This window comes from Bos mutus, chromosome 1 (genome assembly GCF_027580195.1).
Source record: "Bos mutus isolate GX-2022 chromosome 1, NWIPB_WYAK_1.1, whole genome shotgun sequence".
Classification (NCBI taxonomy): domain Eukaryota; kingdom Metazoa; phylum Chordata; class Mammalia; order Artiodactyla; family Bovidae; genus Bos; species Bos mutus.
This window is the reverse complement of record NC_091617.1, coordinates 77,940,975-77,965,070: the sequence shown is the minus strand read 5'-3', so window position 1 is coordinate 77,965,070 and position 24,096 is coordinate 77,940,975. Positions and strand designations below refer to the sequence as shown.

The window sequence follows — 24,096 nt, the reverse complement described above, 5'->3', positions numbered from 1 at the left end:
ATAACCAGTAGTGTACCATCTTCTTTGTTGGTACATTCTTGTTCGTTTCTCCCCTAATGGGGGACTTTGTATTACCAAGGGCTAAGCAAGTTTTGTTTACACATGCCTGAGCCATGTTACTAGAGTAACTACAGTGGGTGAGACTCAGCTACTACGAAGGAGCGACATCTGGCTCTCCGTGCCACTGCCTTTTTTACCCCTAGAAAGGGTCGCCTGAGAAAATAAACAGAGCTGGCTTTCTGGGAGTTTTTCCTCACTCTTTTCAAGTTAATGGTATTCACAACAGGCTGTTCTCTGATGTAACTGGCATAAAGTACTGTTTGGGAATCAGGGATATAATGTTTTGTGCGCCACAGTCACCCTTTAACTGCCTCGTGGTGCTGCATCTAGCACAAAGTAAAAACCCTCTGAATATTAGCTGAATGAGTGGGGATGACGTGGAACATTTTAAACTAGATCTTCCCTTGCTTCTCTCCAAGGAATTCTGAGGATCCATTTCCAGCTGTGTATTTCACTAAACCATTTTATCTGGTAACTGAGGGATGATGTATTTTGCAGTCTGGGTAGGCTTTGGATGGTGAGGAAAAGGGTAAGGAGGGGACCAGGGTTTATAGAGATGTGTCTATGACTACTCTACTTCTTATAAAACCACATGTTTCTTTCTTAGGTTTTATGTACCGTGCATTTTCCATTTGCCTAATGTGTGTCCTTTTTTTCCCTTTTGACTTGCCTGTTTGATTTATTCAATGCCCCTGTAATTCACAGAGTCTGGGAGTACACTTGAATTTCCCCAGCAAGCCCAGAGGACAGGGGATGCATTGATGTGAAGGGGGACAGCTTAGTATTGCTGGTTGGAAGGTGCTTGCAGCGGGTTCTGTCCAGCTGCTTTTCTCTAAGAGGGTCACCACCACCTCTACCACCTCTGGCCCCAAGCATGTCAGCCAAATGCTCCTTCTTTGTTTGAAGAAATCTACTGGAAAGGAAAGGATCCCCCTACATTTGTATACACATATTTGTTTCTGTTCATTTGCCATCTTCCTTATACATGGATATTGTGTCTTTTCTCTTAAGCCAAAATTATTCTTACTGCAATTTAGAGGAGTTTCCTTTTGTTGACTTACCTGTTAAAATGGTGAGTGAACCTTAAGTCAGAATACTCATGAGTTCTAAGTCTGTTTTAAAATAGTTACTAGGAGTTTTTCATTCCAGCTATCTTAACTAGTTAAGCTTTCCTTCAAAGGATCCCTTTTCTATCCCTTTGTCATGTGTATATCTGTTTTCTAGACATTTCTCCATTCCTCCACATCTTTTTGGTGGCTTAGTGGCAAAGAATCTGCCAATGTAGGACCCACAGGAGATGCAGGTTTGATCCCTAGGTCCGGAAGATCCCCGGAGGAGGAGATGGCAACCCAATCCAGTATTCTCGCCTGAGAAATCCCATGGACAGAGGAGCATGGCAATCTACAGTCCACAGGATTGCAAAACAATTGATACAACTTAGCAACTAAACACTGACAAACACATCCTTTAAAACTGTGAGCTCCACTTTAAAGAACATAATGGGAAGCTCCGATAATTGAGCTTGAAAAATGGAAAATTTTGATCTAACTTAATAACTCATCAAAATAAGAAGAAAATTATTATGAGGTTATCACTATCGCTTTAACAGTCTGCCTAATCTTGCCTGGAATAAATGTTCTGGATTTATGTTGTTTACAAGATAATTCTTTACACAAACAAATTCTATTTTCTTTTTAGGTTCCTTTTCACTCTCCCAGAATCTCATCAACCTGTGCCTCACTATATTTAATTCCTCTGACAGCAATAAGGTGCTCAGAAATCCTCTTAAATTGAGTATGAAGAAGATACAGGTCCAGATAAAACACTGAATCTGAAAATTAAGCTGTGAAATAGAATTTGGTCATCAGGTCTCCATCAACTTGGACTTCTTTACTGATCACTCAAAACTTTACTGTGGGCTTTAGTCTCATATGTGATGATTTTTTTAATGGTGGAAGGTATCTTGGTGACAATTCTTTTTACTTGACAGGTGTTAAATGTTTCTTTTAGGGCACTGTCTGGCCACATGAAGCCCAAAGAATTTCTTTCTCAGTCCTGACTACATATTAGAATTATCTGGGTTTTAAAGGAATATGGGTATCTGACCCCTCCTTTCCATTTCCATTGCCCTTCCCCGAGATCCTGAGTACATTGGTATGAGACAGAGTTTGGGCATCAGCATTTTAAGGTAAGACTCCTAGTTGATTCTAGTATCTAGCCAAATATAGAACTATTGGATGGGGTTAATAAAGGTTTTTGAGACATATAATTATAATAAGGATCAGATCAGATCAGTCGCTCAGTCATGTCCGACTCTTTGTGACCCCATGAATCGCAGCACGCCAGGCCTCCCTGTCCATCACCAACTCCCAGAGTTCACTCAGACTCACGTCCATTGAGTCGGTGATGCCATCCAGCCATTTCATCCTCTGTCATCCCCTTCTCCTCTTGCCCTCAATCCCTCCCAGCATCAGAGTCTTTTCCAATGAGTCAACTCTTCACATGAGGTGGCCAAAGTACTGGAGTTTCAGCTTTAGCATCATTCCTTCCAAAGAAATCCCAGGGCTGATCTCCTTCAGAATGGACTGGTTGGATCTCCTTGCAGTCCAAGGGACTCTCAAGAGTCTTCTCCAACACCACACGTCAAAAGCATCAATTCTTCGGTGCTCAGCCTTCTTCACAGTCCAACTCTCACATCCATACATGACCACAGGAAAAACCATAGCCTTGACTAGACGAACCTTTGTTGGCAAAGTAATGTCTCTGCTTTTGAATATGCTATCTAGGTCATAACTTTTCTTCCAAGGAGTAAGCGTCTTTTAATTTCATGGCTGCAGTCACCATCTGCAGTGATTTTAATAAGGATATAGACAAATTATATCTCCAGATGTGTACACTCAGGCAGTTAAGAGAAGTACAGATGCTTCTATAAGACATGCCATTGAACTCAATTCTGTAGGGTCTAAGTAGAGATAATTTGACACTTTGTTTAATGCAGTTGTTCTCCAAGTGTGGTCCCAGGACTAGTAGCGCTAACATCACTTGGGGATTTATTAAGAATGCAAATTATCAGACCCTGACCCAGATCTACTGAGTCAGAATTTCCAGGGGTGGAACCCAGCAATCTGTGTTTTAACCAGACCTTCCAGAGATACTAGTGAGCTCTAAAGTCTCAAAGTTATCAAACTAGATAGTTGTTTTGGAAATAAGAGGCAGCTTAGGAAAATCTTAGCACAGTGCCTGGTGTGTGGTGAGAGCCCCCAAATCAGAGTACCCTAAAGACAGTGTGTTTGGCATCTTGGTTGCCTGAATATGGTGGTAGATAGACTTGACAGCTGTTAGCTACTCTTCCAACTTTAAGACTGTTACTTTTTAGAAAATGACTTCATTGAAGTGTAGTTGATTTACAACGTGTTCGTTTCTGCAGTATAGCACAGTGATTCAGTTACACACATACGTGCCTTCTTTTTCATATTCTTTTCCATTGTGGCTTATCACAGGATATTGAATATAGTTCCCTGTGCTCTACAGTAGGACCTTGATTACTATCCATATATAATAGTTTGCATCTGCCAGTCCTAAACTCCCAACCCCTTTCTCCCACCTCCCCCTCCCTCTTGGCAACCGCAAATCTGTTTTCTATGTAAGAGTATTATTTATAAGACAGATGGAGCTCAAGTGAACAATCTCAAAGGCGTATCCAGACAACCAGTCCATGTCACCCTCCTTCCACTGTGAGATATAGATTTTTCTTTTTCTAAAGACCTGAGTTGTGATGCTTTAGTACTATCCAACAGTGACTCACTGAGTGCTAGGGACTATCATCTATCACTGAGTGTTGAACAGCTGAAATGCAAGGAAAAGCTGTTTATCCATTGAGGAGAGACAGTTCCCCAACATTCAAAAAGGTCATTTTTATAAGGAAAAGGACATATAAATAATTTTTTTTTTTTAGAAAATGAAAGTTTTATTTTTTTAATATAATTTCTTGCAAAAAATATTTCAAAAGATTCTATACCATTCACCCATAGTGGTGTTGGATTTCCTAGTATCCTAAAGCCTGGATAGTATATAGATCTCCAAATTTGATGTTTCTTATTGCAGTTTCTCCCAATCCGTCCCACACACACTTTAAGATTAGTCTTTAGTAAATCACATTCTTAGAAGTGTTTCCTTCTCAGAAATCCTTAATGGATCCTTACTGCATGCATGATAAAATTCAAACTCTTAGTCAGATGTGGAACACACTTAAAAGCTTATTTTCGTACTGCTCCAATTTTTATGACTTACTGGTGGCTCAGAGATTAAGGCATCTGCCTGCAATGTGGGAGACCTGGGTTCGATCCCTGGGTCAGGAAGATCCCCTGGAGAAGGAAATGGCAACCCACTCCAGTATTCTTGCCTAGAGAATCCCATGGACGGAAGAGCCTGGTGGGCTACAGCCACGGGGTCGCAAAGAATTGCACACGACTCAGCGACTTCACTTTGACTTTCTGTTATTTACAGACTTCCCTGGTGGCTTAGCTGATAAAGAATCCACCTGCAATGCAGGAGACCCCGGTTCAATTCCTAGGTCTGGAAGATCCAATGGAGAAGGGATAAGCTACCCACTCCAATATTCTTGAACTTCCCTGGTGGCTCAGATGTTAAAAGAATCTGCCTACAATGCAGGAGACCTGGATTTGATCCCTGGGTTGGGAAAATCCCCTGGAGGACAGCATAGCAATCCACTCCAGTATTTTTCCCTGGAGAACCCCCATGGACAGAGGAGCTTGATGGGTTACAGTCCATGGGGTAGCAAAGAGTTGGACGCAACTGAGCGACTAAGTGCAACACAGCACAATGTTATCTACATTCCTATCTTTATGCTATATTACCATTTGCTCTTTATTTTCTAGGCCCTAATTTTTTCTAACCTTTATACTTTTATTTTCCTTTCTTTCTGCCTAGCATGAACTTTTGCTGTACATCATAATGTTCATTGACAATAGTGTGCCATGTGGCATGTGAGATCTTAGTTCTAGGACCAGGACTTGTACTTGTGCCTCCTGCATTGGAAGTGCAGAGTCTTAGTCACTGGACTGCCAGGGAAGTCCCTTTTGTGTGTGCATGTGTGTGTGAGCCTCAGTTGTGACTGACTCTTTTGTGTTCCCATGGATTATAGCCTGCCAGACTCCTCTGTCCATGGGATTTTCCAGGCAAGAATACTGGAGTGGGTTGCCATTTCCTGCTCCAGGGGATATTTCCAACCCAGGGATTGAACCCATGTCTCCTTCATCGCCTGCATTGGCAAGTGGATTCTTTACTACTGAGCCATCTGGCCAGTATAGCTTCCTTGTTCCTCCAACTGCACTTTCCTTTATCTTAAATTCCAGAAGAGTTTGCCTGTAGATTCTTAATAAATTGCATGTTGTATTATCTTACCTATTTATACATTTTTTTCCTCCTCTAATTGACTGAAAATGTATTGAGAACAAACAAGACATCTCATGCACTTCAGTATTCCACCACCCCAAGCACCTTGCCTGTCCTGGCTGAATGTACTTGATCCTTCTGCTCTAGCTTTATATCACTTCTATGTGTTATATCTGGTCATCATTCTTCTGACAGTTAAGGCTGCTGATTAAACTGAGAAGTAAGATAGGGAATAATTGCTATGTAGGACAAAAAATTATGTGTCAAAGCCAATTACAAAGCAGTCAGATACCAGCTAATACAAATCTTCCTCTAATTATGGTGGAATTACATCCTGAAAAGCCCACTGTAAATTGGAAATATTGTTAAGTGGAACATGCATTTAATGTACCTAACCTACCAAACAAACATCATAGCTTAGCGTCACCTACTTTCAGCATGCCCAGAACACTTACATTTAGCCTATGATTGGACAAAATCATTTAACACAAAGCCTATTTCATAATAAAACGTTGAGTATGTTAGGTCATTTACTGGACACTGTACTGAAAGTGAAAAGCACAATGGTTATGAGGGTACAGAATGGCTGTAAGGGTATTGGTTGTTCACCCTGGCCATCACCTGGCTGACTGGGAGCTGTTTGCTGCCCTGCCTAGCATCCCAACAGTACTGTACTGCATATGCCTAGCCCCAAATAGACCAAAATTCAAAGTACATTTTCTATTGAATGCCTGTTGCTTTTGCACCATGGCAAAGTCAAGTACTTACAGGTGGACCCATCATAAGTTGCGGACTGTTTGTGTTTTGTAAAAAGAGTTCTGTAAAATTGCACCCATGTTAACTTCATGTGTATTTCTTTTCTGTAGGTGATTTTCTTCCACCCCCACCTCCACCTCTCGATGATTCCAGTGCTCTTCCATCAGGCTCCGGAAACTTCCCTCCTCCCCCGCCCCTTGATGACAATGCTTTCAGGGGACAGGTAAGATCTGTGGTTGAAGTCATGTTTGTAAATAATGCTAGGAATCGTGAATTCTGAGGTTGTTTCTGTGGCAAATAAATACTTATCCAGAGCCTACAAAGAGCTTGATATCTCACAAAGCTCTAAGGCACGTTAATGCCAACTGCCCAGCTCGAGCTTCTCAGAGTTCTCCTGGCTTGTAAACTGAAGCCCTGGAAATCCTTTTACCTACTAATTTTATTTAGAAACTGAAAGCCATTCTTTAGGAACGCCATCTGAGAATTTCACTTTTTCTTGTTATCCTGCGGACATACAACCATGCTTTTTTATTGCCTTTGTTCTGTATCCACTGACATTTGCTTTCTAAATGAGTAAGACTGGTATTTTAAGGTTCTGTTGGTCACTGTGGGTACTAATTGGTCAGCAACATCTTTCTAGCAAAAGCAACAGGAACAGTTCTTAGAGTTTTCTCTTCTGAATGAGGTCAGGAATGCATATAGTGAGAATTGACTGTTTGGAAGTATTATGCTCTAGCACTGCACAGTGACCCAGATTTGGAGTCAGAAGCAACAATAAAAGTTCTCAGCCTGTGATCACATAGGGCTACTGGTGACCAACTGCTACTGTTTAAGCAGTTAAACACCAGTTATCTCAGGAAGGAAAACTAAATAATAATGTCATATAGTATTTATGTCATATTTTTAGGGATGGTGATGTTACTACAGATGTATAAAAGAAAAAACTCCTTATTTTTTTAGAGAAATGTTAGCAAGATTGGTGAGTGATATGGAATAGTGTCTGGCATTTGCTTTAAAATCAAAAGACTCTAAAAATATATGTATTTGTATACTGTATATGTATATGGCTAGCTATATTCACTACAATACTATTGGGATGCTAGATATATTTATATGTATACTGATGTACTTGCTGTACAACTGAAACTAACACAACAGTGTAGATCAACTGTACTCCAAAAAAAGGACAAATCATAAGAATAGGGAGCTACTGAGTTCAAATACAGGTGAGGAAATATTATTATGAATTGACAATTGTTGGGTGCAGCAGCTAAGTCGCTTCAGTCGTGTCCGACTCTGTGCGACCCCATAGACGGCAGCCCACCAGGCTCCTCCGTCCCTGGGATTCTCCAGGCAAGAACACTGGAGTGGGTTGCCATTGCCTTCTCCAATGCATTAAAGTGAAAAGTGAAAGTGAAGTTTGTTGGGTGCAGGGAGATTTAATTCATTATTTGTTCTGTCTTTGTATGTTTAAGGTTTCTCATAATAAATTGTAAAGAGGAAAAGCCATAGAAAGTCACTGCTTAACTAGTTCAGTTCGTTATATGACTTTCTCCTAAATCTCATTCTGGGGGAGACAAAGGTAGACGTGATTCATTCATTCAACAAAAATTTCTGGGTGCTGTGTACATACCTTTATAATACTAGGGATTCTATAGCAAAAAAAAGACAGGGTTCTACTCTTATGAAATTTACACGTTACTAAGAGCTATTCTTTGCATACTGTTTTACTTATACAATTAAACACTTTAACACTTTAGTTTATATTCTCTCTTGAATAATTATGAAACTGTTGTGTAAGCATTTAAAGTCTTGAGTTCTGAAGTTTGCTTGACTTTGTGACAGAAGACTTATATTTGATACTATTTGGGCAGCTTATTCTTGTCCCATGATCTTGAGTGGGTCACCCAAAGGCCCTTTTCCTCTTAATTAAAAATAAGATAACTATATATCTGTCTCTAATAATTGAATGAAATATAGATGGATTAGAAAGTACTAAATTATAATGATTGTACAGATGTTATAATGATCACAATATAAAAATAACAAAGGCAGGAATAATACAAGGTTTGTCAAAGGGTTTCTTTAAGAAAAATTTGAACATGGGGCTTTCATAAATTACAAAAGCCTTTTTCTATATGAATCTCGTCCTGCTAACTATATCCAAGCTGTGACTTTGTTTTTGAAAAAGAAAGAAATAAACAAAGAGCCTGTTGCCATGTTGGCTTATATTCTGTGTAAGACAGAAGGAAGAAGGATAAAAAATAAAACAGAGTTTGTCAAGTGGAAAAGGGCAGATCTGGTGAGAGAGGCATGTTGTTCCTGAATATATGGAAGATTATCGGCAAGCTCAAAAGAAGGCAGGCATGTCCTTTCCTTGTGTGGTGGTGTGTGATGTGATAAGAGGTTTGGCCCCACTCTGGCCATATTTGCCCCAACTTCATACTTGAGCTACAGTGGAGCTTAGAGTAATGTAATCACCACAGAAAATTTTGTACTTTTTTCTCTCGGCCAATGGTGAAAACTCCTGTTGCCAAGTCGAAATTATAGCTGGTAAATGTGTGTTTTTGTGTAGAAGTCTGTTTATGTTTCCAGCCAGATTTTCAGGTCAGAGCCAAAAGTATCTCTACTAAATGTGACTATAAGAATTATAAAATTTTCAGAGCTGAAAGGGACCTAAGAGATCCATTGGGTCCAACCCTGGCGCCAGGCATCTGGTTACAGCCTTTTCAAGTACTTGGTGAATAAATTACTTCCCTCTCTTTGCAAACGGGGAAACTGAGATCCAAGAAGATGTGGTTCCTGTAGTTTCTGGCAGATCTCTTTTGAGAAATCTTGTCTCCTGATCCGCCCTTCCGCTGATGGAGCACGTGATTTTGCTTTGGGCCTCTCAAGGATCTGAGGTTAAGAAGAATGGGTAACATGCTTTTGTTTGGAAAGACGAGGTGCTATTGGCATTTTTCTTCTCCCCAGATTTCTGATACAAGGCTGTAATTTTTTTTTCCCCTTTGCAAAAGGTGAATATTTAGTGTCAAGAATTCTTGCTTTAAGAGTTCTCATTTTATGGGAAAAGATGAATCTTGGAAAGTCAGTGAGAGATTTTCTTTTTTATGTGAGAATCAGTTGGAGCTCAGTGCCTTTAAGGCTTGGGTGACCATTTGGCAGTCACTTCCTTCCTTTGTTTGTTTTTCATTCATCCATGATAAATGGAATACCTTCTATATGTCAGACATATACACAAGGGCGTAGGGCTTGGCATCATTGGTCTAATGCCCTGAGTCTCACCCTTGGGACTGTTAGCTGTGTTTGGTTTGATGCCACAGTTGATAATTACTTCCTATTTTAGCTATCCAATGGGCAGGTGTAGAGTGTTGTTTAGAGTAGTTTTAAAAAGAGAATATGTGATAGAATTTCAGACTTGCAAGGGGATTAGAGATTATAACTTGAGTGCCTTTCTGTTGTTTGAATCTCCTAATTTTTTTTTCCCCCAATGGGTAACTGTTACAGCTGAGGCAATTTTGATGGCTAAGGGATGAATGAGTTACAACCTCTGATTCAAACTTGGGAGATGCATTTATGCACAACTTCTAAATTAAGATGTTTCATGGTAAATTATTACTTAGTCATTATGCTTTGATCAGAAGCACAATCTAAGTCTTATGTTGTGGTACAGGGTGGGGGAAATAAATTAACTATGACTAGAGTCATGCAGGAAGGATTCTTGGAAACAATTTCAATTTAACTGAACTTTGATGGTTAATTACCATCTTAATTTTCAGATGGCGGAATAGATTTTTAGGTACTAAAGTAACAAGAAAAGAATTCAGAGTATTTTGAAGAATGTTCTGAAATCATTGCAGGTGTTTGTTATTATTTTAAATATAAGGTTGACATCACCAGGTCTGTTGCTGGATGCCAAGTGGTGCGTTTAGCATACCATCAGACAAAACGTATTGCCCTTGTGGGAGACTTCCTTTAGCTCCTCAGGGACTTACCTGCTGATACCTGATGGCTTTGAGTTCAGGTACCTGACATTTCTGGGGCTTGCCAGCTGGTATAATTGTAAAGAATCCACCTGCCAATGCAAGAGACACAAGAGATGTGGGCTTGATCCTTGGGTCTAGAATATCCCCTAGAGGAGGAAATGGCAACCCACTCCAGTATTCTTGCCTGGAAAATTCCATGGACAGATGAGTGTGGCAGGCTATAGTCCATCGGGTTGCAAAGAGGACATGACTAAGCACACACGCATACCTGATATTTAACTTCCTCTTTTTATGACATCTTTACTTGGCTTTTCTTCATGACAGCTGACACCTCCTTGCCCTGTCTCTCTCTGTGACCTAGACTGTGGCTTGCTTTTATGTGCCTGTTATCTGGGGGTTTTACCCTTCCAGTTCCCATCGCCTTTTCCATTCATTCAGGCAAGATGGCTACCTTTGCTAGGGTAACTCCAGCCCCTCCAGCTCAGAAAACAGTTTTGTCCATTGCTTGTTACTCCAAGTATTGAAAGGGTCTTCTGTTACTGAACTGAAATTTCTTCCTTTATGGTTTCCTCACTCCAATTTTCTTCCTACCCTCTTAGAAAATGATGCGCATTCAAAGGAACTGTCAGACCAGGAGAGAAATAAGTGGTGTCTCTCTCAAGAGGGTGATCCATAAAACTCCTGAAAGAGGTCACTTTTCTGAGGAGAGAGTGAAAACATTGTCATGTGAGCTGTTCACTGAACTTGTGGGAAATGCCCAGAGTTTGTTGAAAAGAGAAGGAAGAAGAGAAACTTCTTTTATTTTTAAATAATTTTATTTTTTAAAAAAATTTATTTTATTGACGTATTGTTGATCTATAATGTTGTGTTAATTTCTTCTGTACAGCAAAATGATTCAGTTATTTATATATGTGTGTGTATATATAGACTTTTTTTTTCATATTATTTTCCATTATGGGTTATCAAAGAATATTGAATATAGTTCCCTGTGCTATACAGTAATACTTTATTTATCCATTCTATATATAATTGTTTGCATCTGCTAATCACAAACTCTGAATACCTCCTTCCCCACCCTCCTCCCACCTTCCTTGGTAATCCTAGGTCTGTATTCTTCGTCTATAAATCCGTTTCTGAAGAAATTTCTGAAATGCTTTATGGTCTTATCTTAAAGTCAGTGTCCAAAAGTTTGTAAGCCAACTCATTCCGACTCTTGTGAAAATAATTTCAAACCTCATAATGTATAGGGTAAGCAGTGGATTGTAGTCATTTATCCACTTACCAATTTTATATATTTCATTTATCATAAACTGGCACTGAGGGCTTTCCAGGTGGCATAGTGATAAGGAATCCATCTGCCAATTCAGGAGACTTGAGTTCGATCCTTGGATCGGAAAGATCTCCTGGAGGAGCATATGGCAACCTGCTCTAGTATTCTTGGCTGAGGAAATTCCATGAACAGGGCAACCTGGTGGGCTACAGTCCATGGGACTGCAAAGAGTTGAGCATGACTAAGCACGCACGCACGCACACACACACACACACACACACACACACAAACTGGGTGTCTTGTGACCCTTAGACAAGTACTATCATGATCATAAGTATGGAATGACAGGATTTTACTTGTTGACATAGAGAACTCAGGCCCCCAGCTGGGGGCATGTTCATTCATGTGTTCACAGAAATAGGCAGCAGGCTTTACTTGCTTTATATGATTTGGACATACCTTACCGCAGAGGGCATCCCTTCTGCTGGTTGGAAGTTGGGTGAGGAAGGAAGAGTCTGGGTGTAAAAGGAGATCCCACCTATAAAAACTAAGAGTAGAGATGCAGAATTGCCAGAGCAAAACCAAAATGGTCAGCAAAAGCTTTAATCCACTCTGAGGTGCTTATCCTTCCTGTGTAGTGAGGATATAAGATATCTTGATCCATGGAAAGATACCAGAGGAGTGACTAAGATGCTTATTTATTCCTGGCCCTTTGTCTTGTTCCTTTGGGCCTTGGATTAGCTAGGGGCCCTAGTTGATTTGTGGGATTGTTTGTGACCCTGGCAACAGCAGCAGCAGCAGCAGCTTGATTTGGGAGTGCCCCCTTCTTTTAAGGTCCACACATGTAGGTCAGTGGGTGTTTAGCAGGGCTGGTGGGTTCTTGAGGTATGCTTCAGGCTCAGATCGGTGTGACTTTCTAGAAGCGAATGTCAGAGGTTTTTCTGTTTTCCTTTCGCTCTGAATCATCCTCTGATTGGGTATTCAGATGAGAAAACAGAGATATTTTTGGTGTCTAGACTTATAAAAACTTCTTTGAAAGTAGCAGATGAGAGTCGATGGGGAGTATTCCAGTATTTCACTCGAGTAATTTGACCCTTTTCATGGAATGCCATAGTTTCTCTTTGTTGTTTTTTTGAAGACTCTATTTAAAAAGGTAAATGCTTTCCCTGGGATCAATAGTGGAGTATGTGTACACACACACTCATTTACCCCTAGCAACCCCATTTCCACTGATGCTGCTCCCTTGAAATAATCTAGGACACATGCGTGCATTCAGCAGTGAGAGCTTGGCTGATCAATGGACAAGAAAAATTTTACGGGGAAACTGGTTGCGGTCAGTTCTGTTGTGTATTGAGATAACCAATGAGGTTAGATTTACTTTAGCTCCTCAGTGCCTTTATAGAGAGTCATTTACAATGTTTGCATATTTCAGAAAATTTCCTTTGCCCAAATTAAGTGAAACTTCAGTTGGTTCTTTCTGACTCAGTAGAGATTTTTAACCCATTTTGTCTTTCCCATCAAGAATCTTAGTGATTCCTTCAAAGCTGAAATATATTTGTTTTTTCTACGTCTAAAAAGTAGAACATATTTTTTCTTCTAGTAATGTAAATAAATCAAATAACATTAACATGGATTAAATGTTTTCAAACATGTTTCTCTATCAAGGAAAAATTATGATATGCATATGTGCCCCACCCCCAACATAGGGGCTGTAAGAAGTTTGAGCACTGTCTCATTTAAATTATTATTAGATGTTTGGAGAATGTGTTGCAAATTTTAAACTTTATAACACCTCTTTTAAGAGAATCATTTCTCACATTAAATTGTACCACTGCATTATTAATAGACTATTGCTTTTGTTCGGAGAAGGCAATGGCACCCCACTCCAGTACTCTTGCCTGGAAAATCCCATGGACGGAGGAGCCTGGTAGGCTGCAGTCCATGGGGTCACTAGAGTCGGACACGACTGAGCGACTTCACTTTCACTTTTCACTTTCATGCATTGGAGAAGGAAATGGCAACCCACTCCAGTGTTCTTGCCTGGAGAATCCCAGGGACGGGGGAGCCTGGTGGGCTGCCATCTATGGGGTCGCACAGAGCTGGACACGACTGAAGCGACTTAGCAGCAGCAGCAGCATTACTTTTGTTATTTGCATTGCTTCTTTTTTCCTTTTTTTTTCTTGAATTCATCATCCTTTTTCTTTTTTAATTTCTTCTAGTACTTTATCATTTTTTTTTTTTTGAAAAGCTGCATGGGTGATAAATTTTCTGAAGCCTTTTTTCTTTCAGTTTCATAGTTAAGTAAATGTTTGGCTTCAAGTAGAATTCTAGGCTCCAAGTTCCTTTACCTCAGTGTTCAACAAAGATTTCTATATTATTGCTTTGTGTCATTTAGTCTTTATTGTTGCAGATGAGAAATCTGATGTAAGTCTGTTTCTTTTTCCAATTTAGTAGCTTTTATTGTTTGATCTGTAAGTTGCATTTTGTGGCATTCAACAATTTTACTTCAATATTTCTAGGTACAGCTTCCCTTACCCTCACCCTAGTATTTCTACTTAGTATTCATTGAATCTGATATGAGGAGTCAAATTCTTATTTAGCTAAGGGAGATTTTCTTGTGACATTGGGAAAGTGAGTTTTAATTTTTTCATTTGCCTTTTTCTTCCTTATGGAACTCCTATTTTATAGTTTTGGATTTTTTTCTGTTCTTCATATCAGTATTCTTTTTCAATAGTTCTACCATATGGAAGAATTCTTATTGCTTGCATCCTTCCTTTATTTTTAATTTTTGTGGTGATGATGTATTCTCAAATTATAAATGCTACTTGCACCTGAATTTAGGGAGAAAATGTGCTTGGGAGTGGCTCTGAATCTCCTGTTCTGGTAGACCTATCTAGCTTCCACTCAAACTTTATCTTTTATCTAGACTGGAAGCATATAGTCCTTTAAATGTCAGGGCAGCCATAGGGTTTGTGCACCAGTTGTCACTGTATGTGTAATTAGGGGAGGCAGGACAGGGAATGGGTTTCCTTTAGAGACACATGCCAAGAGAGAACAGCAAGCATCAAGGCTGTTTATTAGTTTTAAAGGTCCACTGGCAGGTAGCAAAGCCCCGATTTTACATGTTGTACATATATATCCAATATGGGCAGCAACAGGCTATGGACAGCCCTTTTGTGGGGTGGTCTCTGCTTGAGTTCTCAGTTTCCTCTCTCACTATTTCCCCATTCATGCCTTTCAATGACTATGTCACCAGAAGTGTCAGGGGTTGTGGCAAAGTACCTTTTATTAGAAAGAATGAACTCATTAAGTGATTTCACTGCTGTTTTGTCTAGCTTTCATCATGTACCCCAAACTTCCTTTCCCAAGAGGTTCCCCCACACCCTCACCCCTTTTTATCATGGCAGTTTGAAGTCAGATCAGATATTGCTACATTTTGCTATTTGTCTCAAACTCACCCTGCTGCCTTTGAGGATGCCAGGAAAACCCTCCCTGACTGCATCATCTGGACCAAGTAAAGCTTCAGGGAAAACATGGTATGATGGTGAACACTGTGAGGGCTGATCTAGAGTACCTGACTTAACTCCCCGCTCGCTGGCTATGTGACTATGATCATGCTGTTAAACCATTTTTGCCATGGTTTGTTTATCTGTAAAATAGAAATTATTGTTGTGCTTACCTCTTTGGCTTTTTGTGAAGTTACACAGAGAATATCATAGGAGCCTGACATAGCATAGGGCTTAGTAAGTGTTTCCCATTGATGTTGTTACTATTAGACTATTCTGGGCTAACTGGCCTCTGTGCTGAGTTCTGGCATAGTTATTGCCGTCCTTTGGTTTGTACCACACCTCCCTAAGGTTCACTAATGATGCCATCACTTGCTCTTAAGTGTTTGGGGATTTTAAGGCATTTTACTAAATGCTCCCACAAGCTCTTTCTTCAAAACGAATGATTGTGTTAAATAACCTTAGATCTCTTATAACTCTAAAATTCATCCCTTTAGTAAGAAAATATTAGCTCTTTATAACTTCATAGTTGTTTACAAACTGCAAAGTACTTTATATTATTGAATTTGATCTTCACAAGTAAGAATAGCAAACATATAATTTAACAAATACAAAAACATTAAGGCTCAAAGAGTTGAGGCAGCTTGTTTAGGTTTCATGACAAGTGTCATGGAAGCAATGATTTATTTTTAAAAGGATAAAAACAAAAACAAAATGCATTTTGGGAACTCTTAAGCCTCTTGGCTTAGTATCAGTTCTCAGCAAATGAGAGAAGGCAGATCATTTTAAATTCTCAAAAAGCAGCCAAAGTCACCAACAGTATGTGTTCATGGCCAGTGGCCAGGGGCCACCAAGATAGCTTTCACTGTAATTCTTTAGTGGAAATAAGTACATCTTCCATCCTAGCATATTGCCTTACAATCCCCTCACCAATTGTACCATGTACTTGTTATCCATGGATTTGGTAAGGAAGCCCTATTGGGCTCACAAATCCTTTAGTTCCTTTGTAATTTACATAATCCATTCAACATGAGCACAAAACAACTTGATCTGAAAGAAGGGGTAAAAGTGGGAGTGGAGGATGCCAAAACCAAAAGCAAGGGCATTAACTCATATTTTGTTTTTGAAATGCTGATGTTTTAGGGAGACTTTCTGTGCATAGCTGATTTGGAGATTCAAAAGTCAGCTATTTAAAACTAAAAATTTGGTATTGCATGCAATACTTACATGAATCCTTAAGGGGTTAAGTTATAATTGTCATTATTTTTTCATTGACTTCTGTGAGTTTGACCTGTCCAAGGCTCTTACTCTGTAAATTTGATAAATTCCAAAATTGACATTGAATTTTATTTCTAATGAAGGACTTTCATATAATTTATCTAACTTGAACCTTTAAAATAACTTACAAAGGGGAAGGGTAGGGATGATTGTCTGCCTTGTGCCAGGAAAGGGACTGAGGCTCAGAGAATTAAGTCGTATTTCAGGTTTCCAAGGTATTAAGTGTCTTGGGGAGGGCTGTGACCCTACCTTCTTCTGAATCATGCCAGTCCATTTCTTTCTTTTTTGGCGTCACTGCTTTCTTGTTACTCTGCCTTTATATTGTTTTTCAATGAAGGACACAGAACACAAATTGTCATGTTCCTCTTAGAACATTAATTGTTAACCTGTGTTCTTTTGAGTTCATTTGTAGAATCTTCTCTTGCAGTATTGTCTTCAACCTTTTTAAAACTGTATCTTTACAGATTGAAGATCATACTTTGACATTAAAATATAGGAAAGCTGCTTGTAGACCTTTAAAATGGAATACTTTCCAAGTTTTTTGATTGTTCTTATATTTATTTTGCCAATAAGCTTCAGGAAAGATGTCAATTTGTATTACTGTAGAAAAAAGTAAAATTGGCAGTACCTGGTATAAACAATGTTTCTGTGGTAGTTTTTTAAAAAAATAAGTGGTGAGGGTGACACAAGAAAGAGAGGTTTCACTTTGTAAGAAATCTAAGGACTTCCCAGGTGGCCATTGGTAAAGAATCTGCCTGCTAATGCAGGAGACATGGTTTGATCCCTGGGTCAGGAAGATCGCCTGGAGAAGGAAATGGCAACCCACTCCAGTATTCTGGCCTGGGAAATCCCATGGATAGAAGAGCCTGGTGGGCTACAGTCCATGGGGTCTGAATGAGTTGGACATGACTCAGTGACTTAACAACAACAGTAACTTTACTGGAGATAAAGGATTTGGTTTATAAGACCCCACCCCCAGCATCATCTGCCAAAAATAATATAAAATATATATTTTAAATATTTTAAAGAGACAGCACAAGAGCTCAAACACCACCTCCTTTCTCAATAGTTGTTTGATTCCCTGTAGTGCTTAAGGGAATCTGTGCCTATCTTAAGACTACCTACTGTTTTGACCTGTAGATAGCAGATCCAGATGATGTATGATTTGGGATTTGGGGCAGATCATCTCTAATAGCCAAATCTCAATTTTTTTCATTCACAGTACTAGTAATCATAATTCTCTGTCTCTCATATTCTTTTTTTTTTTTTTGAAAGTCAGATGAAAACAACTCATTTGATAACACTTTCTAAATCAGTAAGTAATTAAAAATATCTATTTTTCCTAACATTATTTTAACATCCTTGAGCTTTAACTCAGTTAGAAATTATACATCTAGAGCGATGGCTAGTAGAATGTCCTTCAGTGATATATTTGATGTATAACATATATTGAAAAGAGAATAGCACACTGTCCCCTGAACAGAGATGTAAGGATCTAAGCCATAGTTCACTGCACCGAAATGTGCGCTGAGAAGGTTTGTGTCAGAACAGAATAGGGGACCTGACTGGCTTGGACTCAGATATTCTACTGAGAGATGATCAAGCAATTAAATAAAAGATACAGCAACTGGAAGAGTATTTCACTCTTCATTCAGGGAACACACATTCAGGGAACTTTGTAATTTTTATTATCAAGTCATCATGTTCATTGAAATGTGCCTGTTGGGTTGTTTTCATTTCCCTTTAGCTCACTGAAAGCCATACAGTGTCACGTTAGTTATTTCTTTTCTGTTACTCTGGTGGGAATAGAAAGTTTAGGGACATGGCAACTACTGCAGAGAAGTATTTCCACACTTACAGGTTTAACAAATGAGGCTCTCTCCCCTCCCCTCTGCCATGTGTCTCTACAGTCCTACCATGAACGTAAGTCATGTCAACTCTATTGCAATGGCTCTCATATTCATCTGCCACCCTCTACCCACCCCCCTCCAAATTCCCTAATGATTATTAATTTGCTGAGAAGTTCTTTGTACTTCTACTAGGCAAGGAACACTCTGGAAGATTTGAATCTCCTTGCTTCTTCCTTCCATTTTCATTAAAAAGACTCTCCTTGGCTCCTCTGCTAGATCTGCAACCACCCCTTTTCTCCCGTAGAGCACCCTTTTTCTTTCTCTCTGCCCCACAGTGTTCAGGTGCCCACCCAGCGCTCTCCCTTTTGACTTGTCTTCAGTCACGCCTCTCACAGAGTCAATGTTGAGGGACTCGCACTGGTTGTGACTCTTGGTGCTATGTCTTTCTTTGACAACTGTTGTGCCATTTATCCATAGAAAATCTTTCCAAAGGGAACACTTGCACATTCAATGGGTCCAAAAATTCCACTTATGTCTTCTCCCAAAACCTCCATTTTGATGGAAGTGCCACCATATTTTATTTCCAAACTCTAAACATTGTGGTCATTGCTGAAATTTCTTGCTTTTTAAACATATTTGTGTATGGCAAAACCAATACAATATTGTAAAGTAAAAAAAAAATTTTTAATGAAAAAAAAAACATTTTCTTTGGAAAAAAATAAAAAATAAACATATTTGTCACCAATAGCTGATATATATATATATATGTATATATATATATATATATATATATGGTTCAAAATGACTCTCAGATTTGCTCTAGTCTCTTTATTTTCCTTGTCCTAGCTCATCCTTCTCCATATCACAATGGACTCATTGCTTTGTGTTTCTTTTCCCTTCTAGCTACATTTCCCTAACAGATTAGCCTTTGAAAAATGTTATTTTCTTTTATGGCTTTTTTTTTTTTCTTTTGACTGCCCCATGAAATTTCCTCTCTTGGTTGACTTTTGGAGTACTCCAGTTCAATTCAGTCCCTCAGTCATGTCCAGCTCTTTGCGAGCCCATGGACTGCAGCACGCCAGGCCTTCCTGTCCATCACCAACTCCTGGAGTTTACCCAAACTCATGTCCATTGAGTCAGTGATGCCGTCCAACCATCTCATCCTCTGTTGTCCCCTTCTCCTCCCACCTTCAATCTTTCCGAGCATCAGGGTCTTTTCAAACGAGTCAGCTCTTTGCATCAGGTGGCCAAAGTATTGGAGTTTCAGCTTCAACATCAGTCCTTCCAATGAACAGTCAGGACTGATATCCTTTACAATACTCCAAGACCTACTTTATCCTTTAAAGTATACCTTATCTCTGTGCCCTTTCTGTCTTTGCCCTTGTGAGGCTGGTGGCCCCATGCTAATTTTCATTATGTCTTTCTTGCTACCTGAAGCAACCTCATCCCTCAGCTGATCAGACAGTCTCCCTATTTTTTAAAAGCCCAATTCATACCTTCTGATACTGCCAGCTCATCCCAGTCTGTCCCTTCTTTGCATCATGACTCTAGTGACTGGGTGTAGTGTAGTAATGTTAACCTAGGGTTTAATGCCAGGAAGCTCTGGTCTATTGCTTATCAGTTGTGTTATCAGTTACCTTCACATGAAAAATGGGAATAATCACAGATATTTTGAGGACTGACCAGGATAAAGAATATAGAGTCTCTAGTATTATGTGGTTCACAGTAAAGGCTACAATGAATCAGTTAATGGATCAGTTAATTAGGTTTCATTTTCCTGCCAGTGAATATATGGCCTGCTTGTAGACTGATATAACTATATCATGTGTCTCCAAACTCTATATCATAGAGCCAGAATCAAGCTATGACGTGGGAGAGACCTGTAGAAATCAGTTAACATCATAATTTGTAGAGCCTCATCTTTGAAAAGATCAAAATCCATAATCTCTCCTGTGATGAGGAAAGGGGCACCCCGATTTCTTAGATCAATGCCCAAGGTGACACAGTTAAGAGCAGTGGCCTCAACCCCTATGCCAAATGGGGGTTTCTGGACTCACAGATTTGAAAGCTATCTATTATCCTCTTGTTTATTTCCCGTTTAGAAACTGTCTGAAGTCTGGATCTCTGCTCATATCCCCATGTCACTCATAGTCTTTATCTCATTGAGGAACACTTGGTTGATATTTGTGGACTGATTGAATCATTTTTTGACTTGGCAATAAGGATTTTCTGGAAACCTCTATGGAGTATGTATTACACATGGGCTTATCACTGTTTTGATGCTGTTGCAAACACTCAGAGGGTCCAGTAAGTTTGCTTCTGTGCACTGGCTCAGTGTGGTAGGGGAAGGAAATAGGAGAGGAAGTTATATACATCTTGAGCAAATCAAGCTTTTCTATTTTTAGTCCTTGCTACTGTTTGGAAAGTACAGCCCTGTTCATGGTAGTCTGGCTTGTGTTTCCTTTAGTGCCATTTCAAAAAAGGGAAAAAAAAATATGGGAATTTTTTTGTAGTGAAAATAGTTCCTCAGAGTAGTCACATTAGTTCCTTCTTTTTCTCTTGATGAAACCTCAAACCCACTAGGCACAGATTCCTCAACCTCAACTATGCATGTCAAAGGCTCATGAAGAGGAGGAGAGTGGAGTCAGTGGAACCAAGGCAGGCAAACTATGCCTGGTACCTGAGAGCCAGGGCAGAGAAGGCGGGGGAGGGAGGGGGACCCCTTCCATCAGTGGAGTCTTGGTCTGCCACTCTGGAGATAGCTGAACTCTGAACTACATAGATAAAGAGACATCTAGTGTTACAGCCCTTTGCTTAAGCCCTTTGCTTAAGCCTGAGTGTCTCTCTGTCTTTCCCTGTGTGCCTTACAGCCACTCACCAAATTATAGTAAGTGAATTACCTCTTTTTAGTTGTTTTTATGGCAGTTTGGGGATTTTCCTAATCTGAGGCAATACTAGGTACCATTAGGGAATGATAAAGAACTTTATGAAAGAGAATAAAATTACCTTGTCTCTATTAGATGGAGTTCTATAATATAGCAAGCCTTGACTGGTCAGAAGTGGCCATAGGAGGATGACTTGGAGCTGACTGCAAGAGTCTAGCAAAGCAGACCAGAGCCTGAATTGGGATGATGGTCTTGACCATGGTGAAGAGGGGCTAGAGTCCAGAGCTATTTGAGAAGAGAGGAAATGGAAGGGTCCAAGATGTTTGCGGGATCCTGATTTTCTTCAGGAAAGAGATTTGCTTCCTACCCTAATGTTTGCCAAATAGGAAATTCCTTTAAAAATTCAGAACTGTGAGGCAAGTGTAATGTGAATTTTACTAGAGGAAACGTGGATACCACTGAGCAAATACTACCCCTCATTAATGAGAGAGACTACAGTCTCCAGACAGAAACAGCTCTGCTCAGATAAAACTGTGACAGTAGGGTAAGAATAATACACCACTATAATGAATGCTAATTTGTGGATGTTGTTGCAGTATTGTTGTCATTGTTTTTTAATCGAATATGTATTAAGCTTCAACAGGGTGGTATGAATAATGCCAACTTGTAGTTGATTTGAATGCAGAGTTCCAAAGAATAGCAAGGAGAGATAAGAATACCTTTCTCAGTGATCAATGCAAAGAAATAGAGGAAAACAATAGCATGGGAAGGACTAGAGATCGTTTCAAGAAAATTAGAGATACCAAGGGAACATTTCATGCAAAGATGGGCTCAATAAAGGACAGAAATGGTATGGATGGACCTAAGAGAAGCAGAAGATATTAAGAAGAGATGGCAAGAGTACACAGAAGAACCATACAAAAAAGATCTTTACGATCCAGATAATCACGATGGTGTGATTACTCACCGAGAACCAGGCATCCTGGAATGTGAAGTCAAGTGGGCCTTAGGAAGCATCACTAGGAACAAAACTAGTGGAGGTGATGGAATCCCAGTTGAGCTATTTCAAACCCTAAAAGATGATGCTGTGAAAGTGCTGTACTCAATATACCAGCAAGTTTGGAAAACTCAGCAGTGGCCACAGGACTGGAAAAGGTCAGTTTTCATTCCAATCCCTAAAAAAGGCAATGCCAAAGAATGCTCAAACTACCATACAATTGCACTTATCTCACACTCTAGCAATGTAATGCTCAAAATTCTCCAAGCCAGGCTTCAACAATACGTGAACCATGAACTTTGAGATATTCAAGCTAGGTTTAGAAAAGGCAGGGGAACCAGAGATCAAATTGCTAACATCTGTTGGCTCATCAAAAAAACAAGAGTTCCAGAAAAACGTCTACTTCTGCTTTATTGACTATACCAAAGCCTTTGACAATGTGCATCACCAGAAACTGTGGAAAATTCTGAAAGAGGTGGGAATACCAGACCAACTTACCTGCCTCCTGAGAAATCTGTATGCAGGTCAGGAAGCAACAGTTAGAACTGGACATGGAACAACAGACTGGTTCCAAATTGGGAAAGAAGTACATCAAGGCTGTATAATGTCACCCTGCTTATTTAACATATATGCAGAGTACATCATGAGAAACACTGGACTGGAAGAAACACAAGCTGGAATCAAGATTGCCAGGAGAAATATCAATAACCTCAGATATGCAGATGACACCACCCTTATGGCAGAAAGTAAAGAAGAACTAAAGAGCCTTATGATGAAAGTGAAAGAGGAGAGTGAAAAAGTTGGCTTAAAGCTCGACATTCAGAAAACTAAGATCATGGCATCTGGTCCCATCACTTCATGGGTAATAGATGGGGAAACAGTGGAAACAGTGTCAGACTTTATTTTGGGGGGCTCCAAAATCACTGCAGATGGTGGCTGTAGCCATGAAATTGAAAGACACTTGCTCCTTGGAAGAAAGGTTATGACCAACCTAGACAGCATATTAAAAAGCAGAGACATTACTTTGCCAACAAAGGCCCATTTAGTCAAGGCTATGGTTTTTCAAGTGGTCATGTATGGATGTGAGAGTTGGACTTTAAAGAAAATTGAGCACTGAAGAATTGATGCTTTTGAACTGTGGTGTTAGAGAAGACTCTTGAGAGTCCCTTGGACAGCAACGAGATCCATCTAGTCCATCCTAAAGGAAATCAGTCCTGAATGTTCGTTGGAAGGACTGATGATGAAGCTGAAACTCCAATATTTGGCCACTTGATGCGAAGAACTGACTCTTTGAAAAGACTGTGATGCTGGGAAAAATTGAAGGTGGGAGGAGAAGGGGACGACAGAGGATGAGATGGTTGGATGGCATCACAGACTCAATGGACATGAGTTTGAGTAAGCTCCAGGAGTTGGTGATGGACAGGGAGGCCTGGCATGCTGCAGTCCATGGGGTCGCAAAGAGTTGGACTCGACTGAGTGACTAAACTGAACTGTACTGAACAGTTAATTGATTTATCAGGACACTTGGAAGACTTTTATAAACACCGGTAAATGGAAGCTCACAGAACCCCTTTGAGGTGGTAAATCCAAATGCCATTTCCACAGAGGCGGACAAGTGAAGTGGGTTGTATTTGCTCTGTTGGCACTGTTGGTGAGAATAGGAGCTATCGAAGGAGAGAATAGTTGTTTGTCTGTGCCCAGGAATTGGGTTAGAATACAGTAGTAAAGAGTTCTCCATCAGTGTGTTCCAAGTTGTGGGATTTTAATTAAATCATTCTAGGTATTGTCAACACTTGCATTTTCAACTGATGACCAGATTCTAGGCCAACAGATTTCTAACTTAGGGGTAGGGGTTGCAAAGTTCTTTGTTAAATGCAGATCAAGAGGCTCTGCTCCCAAAGGTTCTGATTTGGTAAATCTGCGAGGGGCCCTAAAGGTTTTCCTTTGTAATGGGCATCTGAGGTGCTCTTGTCCTCAGAGGAGGTTCAGTGTCCCTTCAGAACCTCAACCTTTTCCTTCTTGTAGTTTCTGTCTTTTGCCACCAAAATCTAGCCTCTTCCTGAGACCAAGACTTGTGATTTAGTATCTGTAGA

General features: G+C 39.8%; 1 protein-coding gene across 11 annotated transcripts in view; it reads left to right on the top strand.

Annotated features, from left to right (window-relative positions):
* The window catches only part of LPP (LIM domain containing preferred translocation partner in lipoma), a 765,001-nt gene that overhangs the window by 307,792 nt on the left and 433,113 nt on the right, over window positions 1-24,096 (top strand). For all 11 annotated transcript variants that reach the window (XM_070371859.1, XM_070371864.1, XM_070371863.1 and 8 more), the window contains one exon: window positions 6,342-6,454. In XM_070371859.1, the coding sequence (XP_070227960.1) occupies window positions 6,342-6,454 (113 nt within the window). The remainder of the gene's footprint in view (window positions 1-6,341; window positions 6,455-24,096) is intronic.